A 17,922-nucleotide genomic window follows, 5' to 3' on the forward strand; every position below is an offset into this window, starting at 1 on the left:
ACACTTGATGAGATCTGAGTGTATGAGTTCATCTTGGTCTATGTTGCAAAGCCTTTCTCCTTTCCAGACAGAGAGGATGAGATGGGAGGACGATAATGTGGAGACTTTGCTGTTTGTTGGGAAATACTTTCTTGTTTCCACTCTCAGAAATTTTAAATTTGAATTAGCAAATAATTGATGAAAAAGTTACTTACATGTAAGTGCTTTAGGTGTTGAGATTTTGTGTATCTTTTTTTTTTAATACTTAGTCTAAAGTTTTACATAAAAGCCAGACCCTGTTAAATAAAAGGCACTAAGAGTAATACTTATGTAGAACTAAAGTCTAAATTGAGCCATCTCAATTAACTACCAGCACTACAAGAATTATTAACTTAGTCTTTGCTTTTTAACTCCCTTCTTATTTTACATTCTTTGCTCTCCTCTGGAGAGAGGGCGAGGTGCTAAATAATTTGTGTGCTACTTGCCTTTCCCTACTTTAGCCACATGCAAGTTACTTTTCACTACATTTCCGTTAGGGCTATTCCAGTTCCATATTCTGAATGCACATACATTTACATTTGGCTTATTTTAAATCTGTTTTTCCTTATTCTTAGTCTGCAAGCTCCTATGCCAGTATTACAGACAGTTTACTGTCAGAAATTAGCTATTAAGAATAGCACAAATCCTGACTCACTGAAGTTATCATGGGCTAAGGCAGTGCTAGCATGAAGCAATGCAACTCTGGTATTTAAAAATAATAACTATATCGGTATCTGGAAGTGACCAATTCAAAGATGCTGTCTTAAAGAATGAATTTATTAGAAATGCCCACCAGATGGGACCTCACGCATTGCAATTTTGTTATAAATTCACCTATAAATGAATAAGCACATGGTGCGTCACACAGATCTGGAAGCACCTTATTTGTATGTTTCCAGATCTGCTACTTGCTATTCCAGTGCTTTTTCCTGCCAGAGAACGAATGCTCTTAGCATGCTTGGCATGCTCTCTGTGCTGCCACTGTCTGAGTTCTGGTGGAGGTCAAGAGCTACATTTGAAGTGCACTTAAACAGGAATATGTGTACTTGTAATATTCTGAATTGAGCTGCTGCTGGTTAATGACAAGGGTAGATCACTGTTTGCATGACACTTCTGTTTAATTGTGGTGCATGTAGATGATTTAGCTGTTCTGCATGGGTACCCACATCTCATGCACTCAAATAAGCCATAGTTGCAGAGTATCTCCTTGAAGAATCCTTGCCAGAGCTGGCTCAACAATGCAGACTTATTGCTTTCACCTTGACTACATTCATCCTCGGAAGTAATGAAAAGAATGAAAGCCAAGAAACTTCATCACTCACTCCTTTTTCTCTCCTGTCTCTGCCCTTCTTCATCTCCTACAAGACAATTTGTGTTTCAGATAGCTGGCATTTTGGTACTAAGAAGTCTTTCATTCATAGGCGCAGTTGCGTACACACAGCGTCGCCTAGGGACTCAGGTCTCGTCCCTGCGGCTCTCCTGGGAGACTGATTGCCTATCACTGAGCTCACAGGCTAAAAGCAAAACGCAAAGATGTTTTGGCTCATCATACTATGAGCAAATGGGGGAGAGGGTTTGTGTCTATTTTTGCTACTTCAAAATATTTTAATTGAGAAGTATCCAAATACTATTGTGCTTGATATCCAAAAGTGTACATGGGTATCCGTACAGTGTTATAGTACACATATGTGTATCTCCAGGATGGCTTAGATTAGCTTATAGAGTCCATGTGCTTACATTAGCTTTTAGGCAGGTTTTCAGATTTCTGTTGTCATAATGGTTCTCTCGTGATAATACAGTATGTTAAAGGAGATACAATACAACATTGTTTCACACACAGAAACACATACCCAGGAGAAACAGCTCATAAAAGACTATAAGCAATTTTGTTTCAATGTCAGGCATTTGAATTTGCACTCATGTCCTACTCTTCTGCTTAAGTCTACTTCTGGGGGATTGTACAAGAATTATTTCTGTTTGAATGCAAACCGTGATCACCACATCTAATGTTCAAATAAAATCATACTTAAACATAGGAAGTGGAACAATATATTCGTTGTGACCTCCTCAAATATACGTATTGTAGGTGTTACAGAATCAAGGTATTAGTAACAATCAAGAAGATCCTTTGCAACGAAACTCCCTCAAAGCACGCATCATTAGGTTCTTCTCCTGGATATCAGGAATGGACCATTTTGAACATCTTCATATAAGGCAGTAAACACGTGTGCAAGAGCGCACATGAGTGTTTGTGTGTGGAATTGAAACAAAGGCAGATGCTGTGTGGTGGCAGCATTCTGTGCAGGTCTGCAACATTTTAAATGGGGAATTTAATTCAAACTCATTCATTTCTGTAAAAATGTGATTCGTCCAGTAAAAGCATAAAATATACTTCGCTGACCCAGAGAATTCTGTATGATAACATTATTATTATTGTATGGTAAATTATCATTTGCCTGAACTGCTACAGTAGTGATTTTCTATTTCTTTTAACAAACTCCACTGTCTGAAGGACTACAAACAATTTTTCAAATTCCTGTTTTCAAAAATGGGAAAATCTTTTTAGGGTTATGACTATTTTTTAATATTTCTAACTGTGTTCATGAGAGCAGAACAAAAAAATTTCAGGTAAAAAATATTTAAGAGATATATAATGAAAACTGCAAACCACAAAAAAGATGTTGTGGATTTGTTTCAATGATTTAACATTACAGAATTGCTTATAAACAGAAATTAATTAAAATCTTAACAGAAGACATACAGATATGGATCATTTCCCTCCAAAAACCTGCACTCAAGGCTTAGCCTTCAGCTTTCATATTTCTGTTAGTGGTGTGAGAGCATGGTTATAAAGCATGCTTTGTTCATGTGGTGCTGACACCAAGCTTATACTGTCAATTTAGAATGAATAATACAAAAGCTGGTGTGCCTGTCTGTGAAACTGCTGCCATTGAGCAGACCCTCAGCATATTCTAATTCTTTTGAGTACTGTAGAGAAAAATAATTTCCCATGGAATTGGAGAAGCTGAGGTCTTATGCATGTGTTTTTGTTTGTCTTCTGCATCTGTGTGAATCTGTTTGCTGATGGTGGTTAGTATCTCACATTGAACTTTGTCACAGTAAATCTAAGCACAAGTAAAAGAGCATAGTAAGAGAGCTGAAATGCAGTTATTCAAGAGGGGTGCTGTTTGATTATTTTTTTTCTGTAAAGAGTCTCAGCAAGACTTATTTGTACATTTGCCTGAGACAATAACGTATGACAAAGCACGAATACCCAGACAGTTGCATGAATCTGTATCAGTGATTCTTGCGATCAGCAAGCGATTAATTTTGACCCAGTTATGCATCACCCTGCTGAGTCCATTGGAAGTGAATTGACAAGTCTTCACTAGGGTCCAAATCAATAGCTCCATGATTGGTAGCTTAGCAGCTCTCTCTGAGAGTTTATTGAGGAATGGGATTTTCTTCTGTGTTGTTATATCCCATGCTCTGTATGTCCTTCCAAGGATGGTGACCTGCTCATCTTGGAAGTATAGCTGGCGGGAGCGTTTACCACATTCTCCTTTCCCAAGTAATAGTTATCCAGTCCTGAATTAATGCCACATGAAAGAGCATTTGGTTCTCTGCGTCACAGACAAATGTGTGTCACTTAGAGAAAAGGATAGCGCATAGCAGGACTTGAAAGAATTTATTAGAATGAATAATGAGGAATTTTTTTCACCTCTAATTCCTCATTTTTGAACCAATAAAATGAATAAATTTAGACTGATGCTAGTTTAAGTTGACAGGATAATTTTCAGGTCTAAATAAGGAAAAATGAAGTAAACACTGTGAAGAAAACGTCATAATAGCCTCACAGCAACTCCAAAGTCATTGAGGTTGCCCAATGTTTCGTCTTGCCTGTACTGAAAGCAGATGATGGCCAAACAACTAAAATGCTTTGAAATGTTAATGTTTTGTTTTCTAATTAGGAAATCTAACTTTGCTTTTCTTCTGCAGAATCAAAATCTGGAAACAATGACATTTTCTAATATTGTTTACTGAAAACACTTTCACAAAAAGTTGCACACTAATTTTTTTTTTCCTAATACTTTTTTAAATAGTCTTCTGGCTATGGTTTAATCATTGTTATTTATTTAAAATATATTCTATTTTGGAGAAGAATGTACATAGATGCTTACTATTTGCTGGTGTTCTTTTATGAAAGCTGTCATAAAATTCAGCAAGAACATTGCTAGAGCTAAAATGCATATTATAGGGGAGGAGAAAGAGAGCTCCTCCTCCTGGACACAGTGCAGTTACGGCACAGTGAGAAAGGGACCAAAGCTGCCAGCCGCCTTTGGAGACAAGGGAGTAAGAGGCAGCTCTCCTATGCTCCCACTCAGGGTACTTCTAAATTCCTTTCTGCAATATGAAAATCAAAGACGTCTGCCTGCCGCCCCCTGCACAGACTGACAGACAAATATTCAGGCAGTTTAAAGAACTGAAGAACAGAAATTTGTGTGGTAACCACTGTTTCTCTCCAGCACTTTCTATGGTGCGTGATAAGGGATTTTCTGATAGACTTAGTACAACTTCACGTAAGCAAAAAAAGGGAGATCTATCCTTCTGTCCATGAGTTAGTTACATCCCCTCCTCTTCAGCTTACACCTCCTCTCTTCTGACTTTGGTCTGCTCCAGGAGGGGAGGTGATGAGAGAAATCTACAGTGCTTTGCATGGTATTACTTCCCTCTGTGCATTTTTGTGCTGGGGAACAAACACGTGGCTTAACATCAAGATTCCCTGTATTAATTTTACACATTGCATGTTTTTATTGTATCTTTTATGACTTTACACAGTCAAGGGTACTGTGTGCCTAAAGGGAACGTGCAGTTCCTTTGGATCCTGCACGTCACTGTGCAGTTGAGTCTTCACCTACCAAATGTTTGCAGAGGCACTTGCTTAGGTTAGAGCATGAAAAAGTAACAAAGCTCTACGGGATGCTGCAGTGTCACTGTGTAGAGTCACACGTAGTATATTCACGTTCTGATAGACATCTTTGTGTTCGGAAGAATCATCCCATTGAAGGAAAGAAGAGAACAACATTGCAAATGAAGAGGAAACTGTAGTGATTCTAAAAAAGAAATTTTGAATATGAGTTCTCAATTGCTGAATTCAATTCTGTTGTAGCATTTCGCTACTTGATTCTGTGCCATCGAGCTGATGGGGAGCAATTAATCTTTAAAAAAAATGCAACATTAAAAATGTTATTAACGCTGAAATAGAATATTATAATCTGTCAGAAACTGTCATTTTAATTTCTAGGAATTTTGCTTTAAATTATGAATAAGGTAGCAATAAAAGTACAGCTAACTCAATTATTCACATATACTTAATTTAAAAAACCCCATCTAAAACTAAAATGTTGCAGAACCATCTCACCTAATTACTTTGTTCAGCATACTTACATATCCAGTCTTTCAGCGGTTAACAAAGAATTGCTATGGGAGCGAGTGAGAGCACTGCAGTGAAAACCACTTTTATTTACATCATCCTGCAATAGTCTCCAAGCATAAGGCTGTCCCTAAAGCACAAGAGGCAAAGATTTTCACAATGGCGACTGATGTCTGTCTGTGTGGTTTCTGGGTTTTTATCTCTTTGTTTCTCCTTTAACTCGTAGAACCACATCACGGCCTTTGCAGAAGTCACATGATGTTGATGCTGATGTGTATTCCCTCCATTGGACTTCATCTCTTTTCACAGCCCACACACGATAATTGCAGTGTATCAAAAATAAGAAATTTTTAGAAGTCCTATTTCTGACTTGATTTTTACATCATTAAAATGATACCAACATTTTGAAGAATTCTTAAATATTAGAACGTCACTTTACTTTCTAGCAAAAATATTAACTGTTTACTTTTTGATGGAATGGGACAAACTGAGCACTAATTATATTTATCTGACAATACCCTCTATTTTGGCTTCTCATTGTTTTCAATGGTTCATGTACCTATTCCAACAGTACTTCATATTTTGATTTGACTTTGATTTTTAAAATCTACATTTTTAATTCAGCATGAACTTGTTTCCATTTGAGGCGATTTCAGTGTATAAAAATATAGACAAATATTATGTTCTGTATGAAAATGCTGTTTGCACATTGTATTACGCTGTATTCCATGTAAGATATCATTCAAACAGTATGTTACATGTAAGACTGGTGCTTCTGCTTTTGAAGAGAAAAAAAATGCCAATTTTTACTGTAATAAGTATTGTATCATAATTAAAAGTTTATTTATTTGGATATTTTCCTGACATAATTGTAGTTGAATTGTTGTTTTTGTAGTTCTTGAATGTCTTGGATGATATATATGTATCTAGGTTAAAAGAAATGAAAATAATATAGGAAGTTTCATTATTGATATATTCTTTATTACTAATGATATCCCATGAAGTGTTAAGGGCTCCATTCTTAGCTCAGTATATCTGATGGGAAGCCGTGCTGTCATTTAAAAAATTATTCGAGGAAGCCTGCATCTTCTCATATTTGTTGTACACCCTGATATTATGCTGGGAGAATGGATGCTAACATAAGAAGAGGGTCACTGGCTTAGTGAGAAAAATGCGTATGAGTTTCTGCTCTCTATTTTCATGTTGGAGCACTCATGGAAAAAACAAAATGGCTTCATTAATTTCTTCAGTCTAAATGACCAGGACAGGCAGACTTTCTCTTTACAAAGCTTTCTATCTCTGTGTTGCAGGGCCATATTCTTGCAAAAAAATCCTCTGTCAGTCTGTGTGATGTTGACAAATAGATTTTTCTTCAACATCAGGCATTGTTGCCATATCCCTGTTATCGCTGTGAATAATCACATTGAACTCCCCTTCAACAGACAGCCTCGCTGACTATTCGTAGCGAAGGTGTCCTGTAAAAATTAAGCTCAAAATGGATCTGAATATTGTAGATGCTGAAGGTGCTCTTAACAGCTGCCAGAAAGTTTTCCTCTGGCAACAGCTGATACAGCGCTAGCACTATAGACACATAGAGAATAGTAATGTTCAGTGCAGGCTGTTGAACATTTCTAGGCCTTAAATTTTCCATAATTCAGTGTATTTCCTGTGCATTAATCATTGTTAGAAGATGTTGAAGTATAAGGCTGTAGAATCAGGTATATATTTTCTATGATGAATTTTAATGCATTCCCACATAGTCATCCAGGTAACACCTGCTTTTAACTTTTTTGTTTTTACCTCTTCTTTCACTAAAGTACAACTACCTAAATAGTGCTTGGCAAACAGGGCAAGGCCAAGTCATCTTTGAGTGCAATAGAGCATATCTCGTGAAGTCATTGTGCTAAGCTAAGAATTACAGAATAAAGAAATACATCAGTGGTGAGAAAAGTCCTAGAATAGAGCCCTTAGCTACAACAATGTTACTTAGGTAATTAAAAATCCACCTTTATTAGACTATCAACTGTGTTTACAAAATTGTAGTAGGTCCAAAGTTTGTATCACCATGTTAGGCACACCTACCCTTCTCTCAGTCTAGCTATTTAGGGTCCAAGGTACTAATTATTTCTCTGTGTGCAGATTTAAATGAAATCTTCACTCATTTTTGCATGGTAGCAAACCTACATTTTTTAATATCTGATTTATAAGATTACCAAGAGATTCTTTTATGTTAAAAGAGATGACTCCTTCAGTGTACTGTATATCATCAGCTTGTAACTGGTCTCTTTCTCTCTCAGGATCTTTCCCAGTCAAATATTTGGGTTAAATTTATCATATTATCTCTGTGAACCAGCAGTGAGAAAACAAAAAGAGAGACACTCTGCTGTATAATGTATTTTTAAATAAAATAATTTTTCATTCACATATAGTGTATTTTTTTAAGATATCTGCTCTAGATATATTTTGTTTGATAGTATACATGTAATGAAATGATGATTTTAAGTCAACTGCATTTGGTGATACATTTTCACAATTAACCAGGAATCCTCACAGTTAACTACCTTTCCTTAGAGGTGGTTCTGATGAAATTGAAAAGCAGGAGAGGAAAAGCAGTATTGCAGAAAAGTCCACAGACTGTTGGTGAAAGAGTCTCCCCAAGATGTGGATCAGCCAAGCTCCAGACCCTGCTTTGATTTTTTCAGAAGTGGCAAGAATTTACCTCTGCTATACCTGTACTTCTCTATTGCTCTGGAGCTTGGGCCCTTGCTCTTCCATTCTGGATGCGAAAAAGCCTTTAGTAGGAATAGTTTGCCAAAACGCAAGTAGCTGGCATTTTCTGACTAAAATGGCTTTTTGGTGGTTGCTTTTAAAAAAATCAGGGTGAGGAGCCTATGACAAACAAGCATCATCCCTCATTCAGGGAATATTCTGGTGCAGAGAGGTTCCTAATGAAAACACTGGTTGAACCATTTCAGTGGTTTTGAATGCAGCTGGTTTTATGATTCTAGTGGACCTTTTCTGTGTGTACTTCAGTGAAACAGCTCCACTCTATTTATAAATGAGATGTTTAAGAAGCATCTCTAATGCTATATGCTGCTGTGTTCCTAAAAATGGAATTCATAAGGCATATGGGGACACCAGCTGGGCTCATATCCATACCATTTTAGATTCCCGTATATGTATTCTGCTGTTTGTTCATAATCATGAACTGCATAAGACATACGGCGATAGCATCTGGGCTCACGTCTCTTCAGCTTTTAAAAATGTTCATTTTAACAATATGTATTAAAAGAGGATAATGTTGGTATTTTTCAGCTGCAATTTTCTTTGCTGTTTGCTGTTGCCTTCTAATTTTGTGCTGTCCAAGATCATAGTGAATGTGATAGTCCATTTGCACATTATGTTAGCAGGGAGCTTTTTATACTCTTCTGAAGTCTAATTTTGGTATTTCTGAGGCTTGCCATGCAGAAAGAAGAGTGCACTACATTTTAGGAACAGATAACCTGAGTCTGTTTTGATCAGATACATCCCTGGCCATCTGCATAGCCTTGGCCTTGGGGACACTCAGGAGCATTTGCAGGTGGAAGGGCAAGCAGACCTCCAGACCTCTCAGCCCTGCAGCACCTTCCTCCAGGCACACCAAGAGCATTTTCACCAGGCTCTGCCTCTGACAGCTGACTCGACCCCAACACACCAGACTTACCTGCTGTACACCAGCACTTTTCAACTCCCCTCAAGTACCTTTGAGAAACTGGACAGATCAGGCAAGGTACCACGCCCTCACCTCAAAGTGTACTACAAGCATGACTGCGGCTGGAGCTAGCTTGGACAAGTGGAATGCCAAATGAATGAGGACCCATCATGGCTTTGGCTTTTGGCCTTCTCCTCCACTTTCTAGGCCTTTTGGTTTTCAGGGGCTTCCACAAAGGAAAGTAAAGGAAAGCTTCACAGTCTGTCTGCCCATTTGAATCTCTGCTGTATGCCCAGGATTGTGCAAACTTTACTCTTGCTATTGGCCATCAGGGACTTTCCATTAAAACACAGTGTTGCCTTTTTGTCATCCTCTCCTGTATGAGGATGGCTGGAAAAGCTCCTTGGGGTTTCTGGGCTTGACCTAACATTCTGGAAAGAGTAAACTGTGAGCACCCCAGAAATACTCCTATCAGAGTGGGACTTGGAAACCCTAGTGTGACTGTGTGATAAGCTTGGTTGTTTCCTCAGCACTCGCTGAGTTGCAATGCCAAGGTATGACTCTAACAGGTTTTCTTTTGATACTAAACTGCCTATATTTGCCCCATCATGAAGCCCCAGTCCACTTCCAACACGGGATTAGGTACTTGGTCCACTGCTCGATACTGGAGCTTGTTCTCTGTAGAGAATCCTAGGAAGCGCAGCATATCCTATATGAAACCTGTCCCCAGTGTCTGATGAACAGTATCCCAGACAAGTTGGTAGTAAGATAGCTGTCATTAAGGCTAGCTTCAAAGATACTCAGCTCCTGCTTGCCTAAAAAGATATCATGATCCAGGCATGTTTGATGATCACTAGCTGGAAGCAATATAACCGGCTAGTGCCCTGGCTCCAACTACTTTCTTTCTGAAGATGATGGTGACATCCAATTCTCTGCCTATCAGGTCCCTGAACTCAATTTCTTCCATTCCAGTTGTCAGCTCTTATCTCGCTACATTCTGCTGTGAGATGTGATATTCATGAGGCATAAGGGGAGAGCAACTGTATTCATTGGCAGATCATTTTAGATAGTCTTACAAGTCTTCTGCTCTTGGTCTGTTATCACTAGCTGTGTAAAACACGTGGAAGTTAATCTAATTGAATTAGGACAATTTATTCTGAATGAAAGTATGCACCCATAGGTTTTATATGATTCTAACTAATCCACAGCAAGTGTCTAGCTAATTCAGATAAACTGTCCTGAATTGTCCCCTGTGTGGACAAGTCCTAAGCCTTTTTGTTTCCCAGAGGAGCTCTACTGTTGTAATATCTTTCCCTAGTGACTACAGTCAGAACAGTGTGCAGCAGCCAGCTTCCTGAAGTGATTACATCAGCAGAATAATCATCTCTAAATTATGCACCTGCTGGTGGCTTCATTAGTGGACTGGGTGCAGAGGGCTACTCTTGTGCTCTGAAAGTGATTAAGAATGGGCACAATGGTCATCTCCAGCTGTGAAATTACTGAATCCATCCTCTAAAATGAGGGCTTCAGTAAAAACCCCAGTAAAGGGTTTTAGTCCCCAAAACCAAATTCTTTGCACTAGTGTTCTTATCTGGCAATGTTCAGATCTAAATAAATAATTAAATGTAAGAAACCAAACCCTTTTTCTGACAAATCTCTTCCTAAATAATATGTTATACCTCAATACATACTCTCTGCAGCTACAGGGAACTTGTAACCTTGCTGGCAATTTTTAATGTGTTTCTGATTGTGAGATCCTTGAGTTGTGAATTCCTAGGATTGGTCTGAAGTAGGCCAATAACCCTAAAAAAGAGAGTAAACATGTCTACAACTGTAAAAGAAAACTAAAGAGCTACAAAATGAGAAGGTAATGGATTTCAGAAACAGGGAAAACACCTTCTTCATTAGCAAATGTGCCAATTTGAGGTAGATTTGCTGTATTTTTCTAACTTAAAATATCAATACTTTAGTGGATGGCATTTCTGCATTTTTGAAACACTGCAGCAGAAGAGAACTGCTGCTCTTAGTCTGCTGTTTCTGCTAAGAAATCATCTGCTGTTTCATCCTCTTTTGCTACTGTTGCTTAAGGAAGCAGCTACTGTTCCTTCCTTAGCAACCTCTATTTATACAGTAGCAACCGACAACTTAAAGATATTCTATTCACATATTCTAAAAATAAGTCTGATGTGATAAGAATGAAGTGCTTATTTAGGAAAACAAAAGAAAAACCCCTTTGGCTGTCGTTGAAGACAGGAGACTTGAAGCTAATCCTAGTAGGAAACATGAAGGATAAAACAAGACCCTTGCCTTTTGGCAATGCTTTGCATTGTTGTCAAGGCAAGGTGATAGATCTTTTTTGAGATTAATACCCGTTTGGGGGTTTTGGGGGGTTTTTTGAGCAATTAGAGAAAACATTATAAGGATGCAGTCTTGGAGCATAAAGTCTTCCAGAGAGAAACAGAGAATGTCCTTGTTTTTATATTATATTTATTCTATGGAGTCATACTCAAAGACAGTGAACACCAGCACAGAAGAGCGGGAATAGAAAGACTAAACAAACTAAATATTGCCAATGGAGGGTAAGAGTTTTCCCACGCTGAGTCTTTTTAGGAAAGAAACCAAGTGAGTGGGGACTTGATGTCAGCTGATTATGTGACATAATTCTGTCATCCTGGGTCTCTGATGGGAATGTTGCCTACTTATAATGTATATGTTTCAGTCAATTACCATTTTGCTTAGAAGAACGGATAATCACGAGATGTTTGATCTTTAGTTCTCTGTCAGATTAAGAGAAGTCGTTACTCCCATGGCATTGGACACTATGCTGCTGCTTTTTACTTGCTGCCTGATGACCTGCCTTCCCTGCATATTTAAGGTAAAAGGCTGTATTCTGCATTTCTGAATGAATAAAATGGAATTTTTCTTCAGGAATCTAGTGATCTGCATGTAGAGGTCAAGAAAATTTCTGTCATGGATGTAATTTCTTTTGAAAATTTGGATTGTAAACAGAATTCTACCTGTATACTGCTATAAACCCTAAAAGCCTCTCATGGTTGAGGGGAAGAGTCACTTCTATAGGTTCAATGGAAGAGCCAGCTTCTACAAGTCGTCTTGAGCACTGTGGTGGGAGATACCGCAAGGGTTTGGTCACCTACAAGGCTCTTTATGATCTGCTTCATCTCAAGTGTGTGATTTTCAAACATACCACTCACTTCACTGTGGTTGTGGTTCCAACCGGAAGGAAGATTGCTGAGAAACATACATGTCAACCCCAAAGAAAACAGTACTAAAACTTTTCTCTTCATCCTCACTGGCCTTTAGTATACCTGCTCCTTTTGTTACATGGCTATGTGCTCTGTCTTCGCTTTTTCACTCTGCTTCTGGCATTTGTCTTTCTCATTAGATGTTACATATTGCTGTGTCACATTGTGTAGTAATGAACAAATGTAGTTGGACTTAGGCCTTTTCCAACATAAAATGGATTTTTCAGGTGCAGATATGAATATGAAAGTAGAAAAATGTGGTGAGGTATCAATTATTTTAATGGGAGTAGAGCAACAGCAGAAAATGAGAATTGTTTCAGAAAAAAATGGAGGGGTAAGGAAAATTTTATAACGAATGTGAGTGAGATAATCTAAGCTAAAGGTTTAAATCTGAGTACAAGTGGAATTTCAAAGGATATAATGTGCAATGACTTTATAGATAGTGGATGAGAACTTCCTATACAGCTGGTAAAGCAAACAGATCATACTAGATTAATTCATGACATTGCAGGTACTACAGATAGTGGTCTGACAGTCATGTTTACAGGCACAAATATGGCCTGAATATGTGACAAGTCACAAACTAATGGAAAAGCAAAGATGTGCAAGGCTGTGTGTATCATGCCTTCTGCAATATAGCAGAAAAGAAAATTGGTCAGGAAAGGACTAGATGCTGCTCTTGTCTATTCTGGTTTGTGTAACTCTGGGTGGGAATCAGGGGACTTGTTCCAGTTTTAAATAGGAGACATAGTGGAGGGTGGGAGGGGTGGTTTTGCATCTTATCATTTACAAATCAGACCATATGTTGTTAATTCTTTCAAATACATGTGGTATTTGGGAGCAGCACTCCTGATATGAGCACTCCTGATATGACAAATGGCCCTTTCCAAAGCAACCTTCTTGTGTGTTGCTACTTGAAGAAAATCACCAAAAAAGATGTATGGGAGACAATAAGAAAATCCTGATCATCATCACTCCCCTTCAGCCACCTTCTGTCTCCTGCTTTGAGAAGTCCCCTTTCTGAAACTCATACCCCACCCTGATCAGGCTTTGAATTAGACCTCAGATGTAGGCCACCTGATGTGAATCCAGTACCTCCTCTCCTGCGCATCTCTGCTCTCTCCCTGCACTCACAGACCATTAGCAAGGCTTCAAACACAGCTTTTGCATTAGCTGAGGAGGACACAGGAGAGCTGCAGCTTCCCCTGTCACTGCTGTTCTGCAGCCAGAGCTGAGATACACAGCCATGCTCCCTTCTACTAGAGTAAAAGGATACCAAATGTCTTCGGCAGGACAGCATGCTGTGGGAAAATGGGCCCATGGGCTTAGTTGCTGATGAGTATTTGCACATTTGTGTTGTTACATTGGTATTGTTCTTCCTGACAGACTTGTAACAGGAGGCTGCAAGCTTGCGTAGATTGGTGGTTAGCCCTGGAACAGGGAAAGGCTCTTTCGCCTGCCAGATGGAGACTGGAATTATCATGCGAATTTATCAGCTGTGTCTCCCAGAAGCTTTAAGATGTCCTGGCATAGCCCTTTTCCAGGACAGTATGTTATCAGAGTAGACTTTCAGTTCATCATTTCTTAATCCTTGAGTATGAGATAGATGTGATTTCCATTCATTCTCTGTAACAGATGCCATCTTTTTTTTTTTTGTACGCCAGTTTCTTATTCTTGATTACTTTTTGAACTTACTCACTGTTCCATATTGGTCTTTTATTGCTGTTATTACCAGATGGCATAAAGAGCTTTGCAGCATACATTAGTCTAGCTTAAAAAACTTTCCATTTCCCTTCAGTGCCATTCCTCTCTGATGAGTTTTACACTTTAGCAGTGTTTAAGCGTGTCATCTTCCTCATTGGTTGGTGTTGGTTTGCAGTTTAGCGTTTGGCTTAGAATATATTACAGACAAATAGATACCTTTGCCTTGCACTTTTCAACACCTAGGCCCCTGTCTCCCTGTGGCAGTGGTGTAACTACGGCATTCTGCCAGTTCATCCATTCTTGGACATGCGCACTGGTTTCAGGGCAGAGGTACAGGCAAGGAGAAATGTGAGACTTTCCAAAAGCAGGGAGAGACCTCCTGATCTGGCAGTGGTGTCCTCGTGGCTCTCCTAGCACAGTCACTCAGAAGACTGAGGAAGCTCTGTCACAGGCAGGTGTGGTCCCTTTGGAGCCCTGCTCTCATGTTCAGCACTATTGTCACAGTAACAGCTGTATTTTGCTGTTTTGCCCATACACTTCTGTTTCTGCGTTAGCAGGGTCAAAGTGGATTAAATAATGCCAGAAACACACAGGCTCCCTGACACTTTTTAATTTTCTGTTGTCTGCCTCTTCATACAAACATGCAACATGCTTATGTGTCAGTGCAAGTATCACCTCATCTGTTTTCACATCCATCCTTGAGATACAAGTGACCACGTTTTTATGAAGGAAGAAATACAATATTGACTCTCTTCCCTCATCTTCCTTCCTCTAGTGACTCCCCCACTACTGTTGGTCCGTTTGACTTTGGTTCTATTTTAACAAAGACCAATACACAGCAGAAGTAGCACTGTTTATGACTGTATTTGCTTTCTTACTACATATCTGGCTATGAGTGTGACGTGAATTATATCTATTAGACTGCAGATTCTTTGAATTGTCTGTGTCGGGGTATGCAAGGCACCTCATCGAATGGAGCTTTCATCCCAAATGGGACCTTTAAATGTCATCCGTATTCTTCTATAGACACTTTTAGCTGTCTAGGAGACACTTGGGATCCCACTGCTGAGCATAGTATCTGCAGACCTGAAACGGTGGATGTAGCACTAAGATGCTCCATCCAGCCTGTGAACATGAAAGTACAGGCCAGGATATATGAGAATCTTTTATGCTGCTGAACTGTGCTGCTGCTGACTTGAAATTGAGATTACTGTGAAAGGGGGAAGGCATGAAAACAAAAAAAGGAAAGAGAAAAACATTTAGCTAAAGATTTAAAGACCTATTTAGATACTAAGATTCTGAAGCACAGAAGTTGCTTCCTGAAAGCACATCAGATGAAAAATTACCAAAGAAAAATCTCCACCAAAAAGGGAGCTTTCCAAGTATTTTACTGAAAAAAACATCTAAACACAAAGAGATGCAAATAGATTTCTGCCTGTTTTCTGAGATTAAGCCTTTTGCTGTGCCATCCTATGCAGGAAATTGCAGTCTATGATCAGTGTACAAAAGTATAAATTGACTATATTTACAGACTATATTTATGTAACAGGGATTTGTTTTCTGACCTGCTGTTCCCTGAATGGAGCTCGTCATGATCACTATGTGCAATCAAGTGGAGTTTTGCTGAATATGGGTGTGCAGCCAGGACTTCTGATATCAGCTAGATAAAAAGCAACTTAGAGGTTGGAGGTGATGACTACTGAATCTGTCATTCATTGATTCCCCTATCACACACCCATGCTCCTACAAAGAGAGATTATAACCAAATCACTCAATTTACTACCTTAGCAATAGAAACTGCCACTGTTGGTAATAGCATTAGCGTTTCTAATTACAGCAGTTGAGAAGCTTCTAGATAAACGAACAGGCAATTTAGATGCAGTTTGCTTCCAGGTATCACAGTCCTGATGTTTCTTGCTGCTCATTTATTTCTAGAGAGGTCTAGGAGAAGGATTTGTCAGGCAGAGGCTGAGAGGACATGAGGAAAGTAGTTCTACAGCTGCATGAGTGCTAACACAGCATTCTGAGTAACGATGTAGGGCTCCATTTTTCAGATAAGGTACTCTGCCTTGCAGGACTTTGTAGCTATGAGAAGGTGCTACAGGAGGATTCACACTTGTCATCTATTAAAGCAATCAGTCATTGTGGTATCTAGAAGTAAAGTCATGGTAAAAGACCTTTTTTTCATCCTAGTATAGTTACCTGTTCCCTGCTACACCTGCCCAGCACACGGATATTTCTGAAGCACTTGGGAGACTCCAGAGAAGGGAAAGTTCTGTTTGAAGGAACTGAGGGAGTTTTAAAATATTTTCTCTGTAATAGTTGTGCATCTTTTAGTACCTTGCCTCAGTTAGCCTAATGAACCAAAGCCTGGGGAGTGAAAGCTCAAGATCCTGCCAACAAAAGACCTTGGCTTGAGCTGGCAGATAAGTAAACCCTTGGGAATCAGTGGGACACAGTAAAAATTACTGGAGACACATTGAATTTTCTTGAAACTTTAAAAAATAATGCATTTCTCCTTTCTGTTGAGCTACGAGGTACTCCTGTGGCAAAGACTAAACATAGAGGAAATACTTTTTTCCTCAAATTTCCTCAAAACAAAAATACTATTTAATAGTTGGTTTATTTTCCTGTGTTCTTATTTCTTTCACCAGACACAATCCTAAAACAATTGAAAAAACCCTCAAATATATGCTTGCTTATGGGATGCTTGGACAGATGTATAAAAATGACAGTTGGTTTTGGCTTGCTGGATGTTGACCAATGTGCTCACCCAAGTAATTAGAACACATTGCAGTTTCACTAGTTTTTCAGCCAAAACAGCCAATTTGATTCTTATGCATTAGTTTTGATGTAAAAGGGCCTGGTCCCTTGGCTGGTCTTCCATGACTCTAATTAAAAACTGCTCATCGCCCTGGGGAATCCACTCCTCAGGAAACTTGCTCTTTTGAGCAGCAAAGAAGCAGCTGTTAGAAGTGAGCATTGCTCTTGTTTCCATTTCTCTGTTCTCCTGGTCTTCATGTTCTAGCTAGTATCGAAGAAGCAGGATGTTTCGGGCAACACCAAAAATAAGATCTGAACCCATCTTTCTCTTCCCCTATTCTTCAAAAATGGTATTGTAAAGGTCACCTTTGATGCATATATAAGTTCGTAGCTTTGTCTTATTTCCTTTTCTAAATGAAGTTTAGTCTGAATTGTAGTCCAAGATCTTAGCCATTTTGATAAGAAGATCTGTAGGACATTTTGTGTTCTGGCTAACCTCCAAGTATATTCTGCCTGGCTTAATTTACTCAGTGCCACCAACAGATTGATAAAGTTTTCACTCCCTGTTCTTCAATTTGGTAGGGTGTTGCTGTGCAGCACTAAAACAGCCAATCCGAGGTAGTCACTGGGCAAAAATGGCAGTGGCTGTCCTGGGGCCAGGCACTCAATACCCAGGGATGCAGCGCTGGGCAGTGCTCTGGGCTTGCTGGCTTAGGGGATATTGTTACCAAGGTCCTTAGACAACTTTCACCAGAATGATAGATGCATCAACTGTGTCCAGACTGTTTTTGAGCATGAAATTTGCCTCGTGTTTACCTTGTTTGGAAACGCTTTCATTATCCATGAAGGAGAACCATGAGGAGAAATACTACAAGGAATGCTCCATCTGTGGGCAAGGAGATCCACAAATTCATTTTGAAAGGCAGCTTGCAGTTTACTGTTTCATATTTGCATATTCTGTAGCCTACTTAGCAGTGCCTCTCAGGGTTCGGTTGAAGTCTGTGGCAGACATTGGTGTCTAAGATTTCTCACACCTTGGTATCTGTCTT

At 39.1% G+C, this 17,922-nt stretch overlaps 1 protein-coding gene across 2 annotated transcripts in view; it reads left to right on the forward strand.

Moving 5' to 3' along the window:
- Positions 1-7,872, forward strand: part of PLPPR5 (phospholipid phosphatase related 5) — a 45,324-nt gene extending 37,452 nt beyond the window's left edge. Inside the window, exon 6 of one of the 2 annotated variants that reach the window (XM_054833336.1) lies at positions 2,105-2,239. In XM_054833336.1, the coding sequence (XP_054689311.1) occupies positions 2,105-2,239 (135 nt within the window). Of the gene's footprint in view, positions 1-2,104; positions 2,240-5,678 lie in introns of those variants that run through there. The other variant, XM_054833335.1, reaches the window with a different exon arrangement.
- The last annotated feature ends 10,050 nt before the right edge of the window (positions 7,873-17,922 follow it).

This window comes from Grus americana, chromosome 8 (assembly GCF_028858705.1).
Source record: "Grus americana isolate bGruAme1 chromosome 8, bGruAme1.mat, whole genome shotgun sequence".
Lineage (NCBI taxonomy): Eukaryota > Metazoa > Chordata > Aves > Gruiformes > Gruidae > Grus > Grus americana.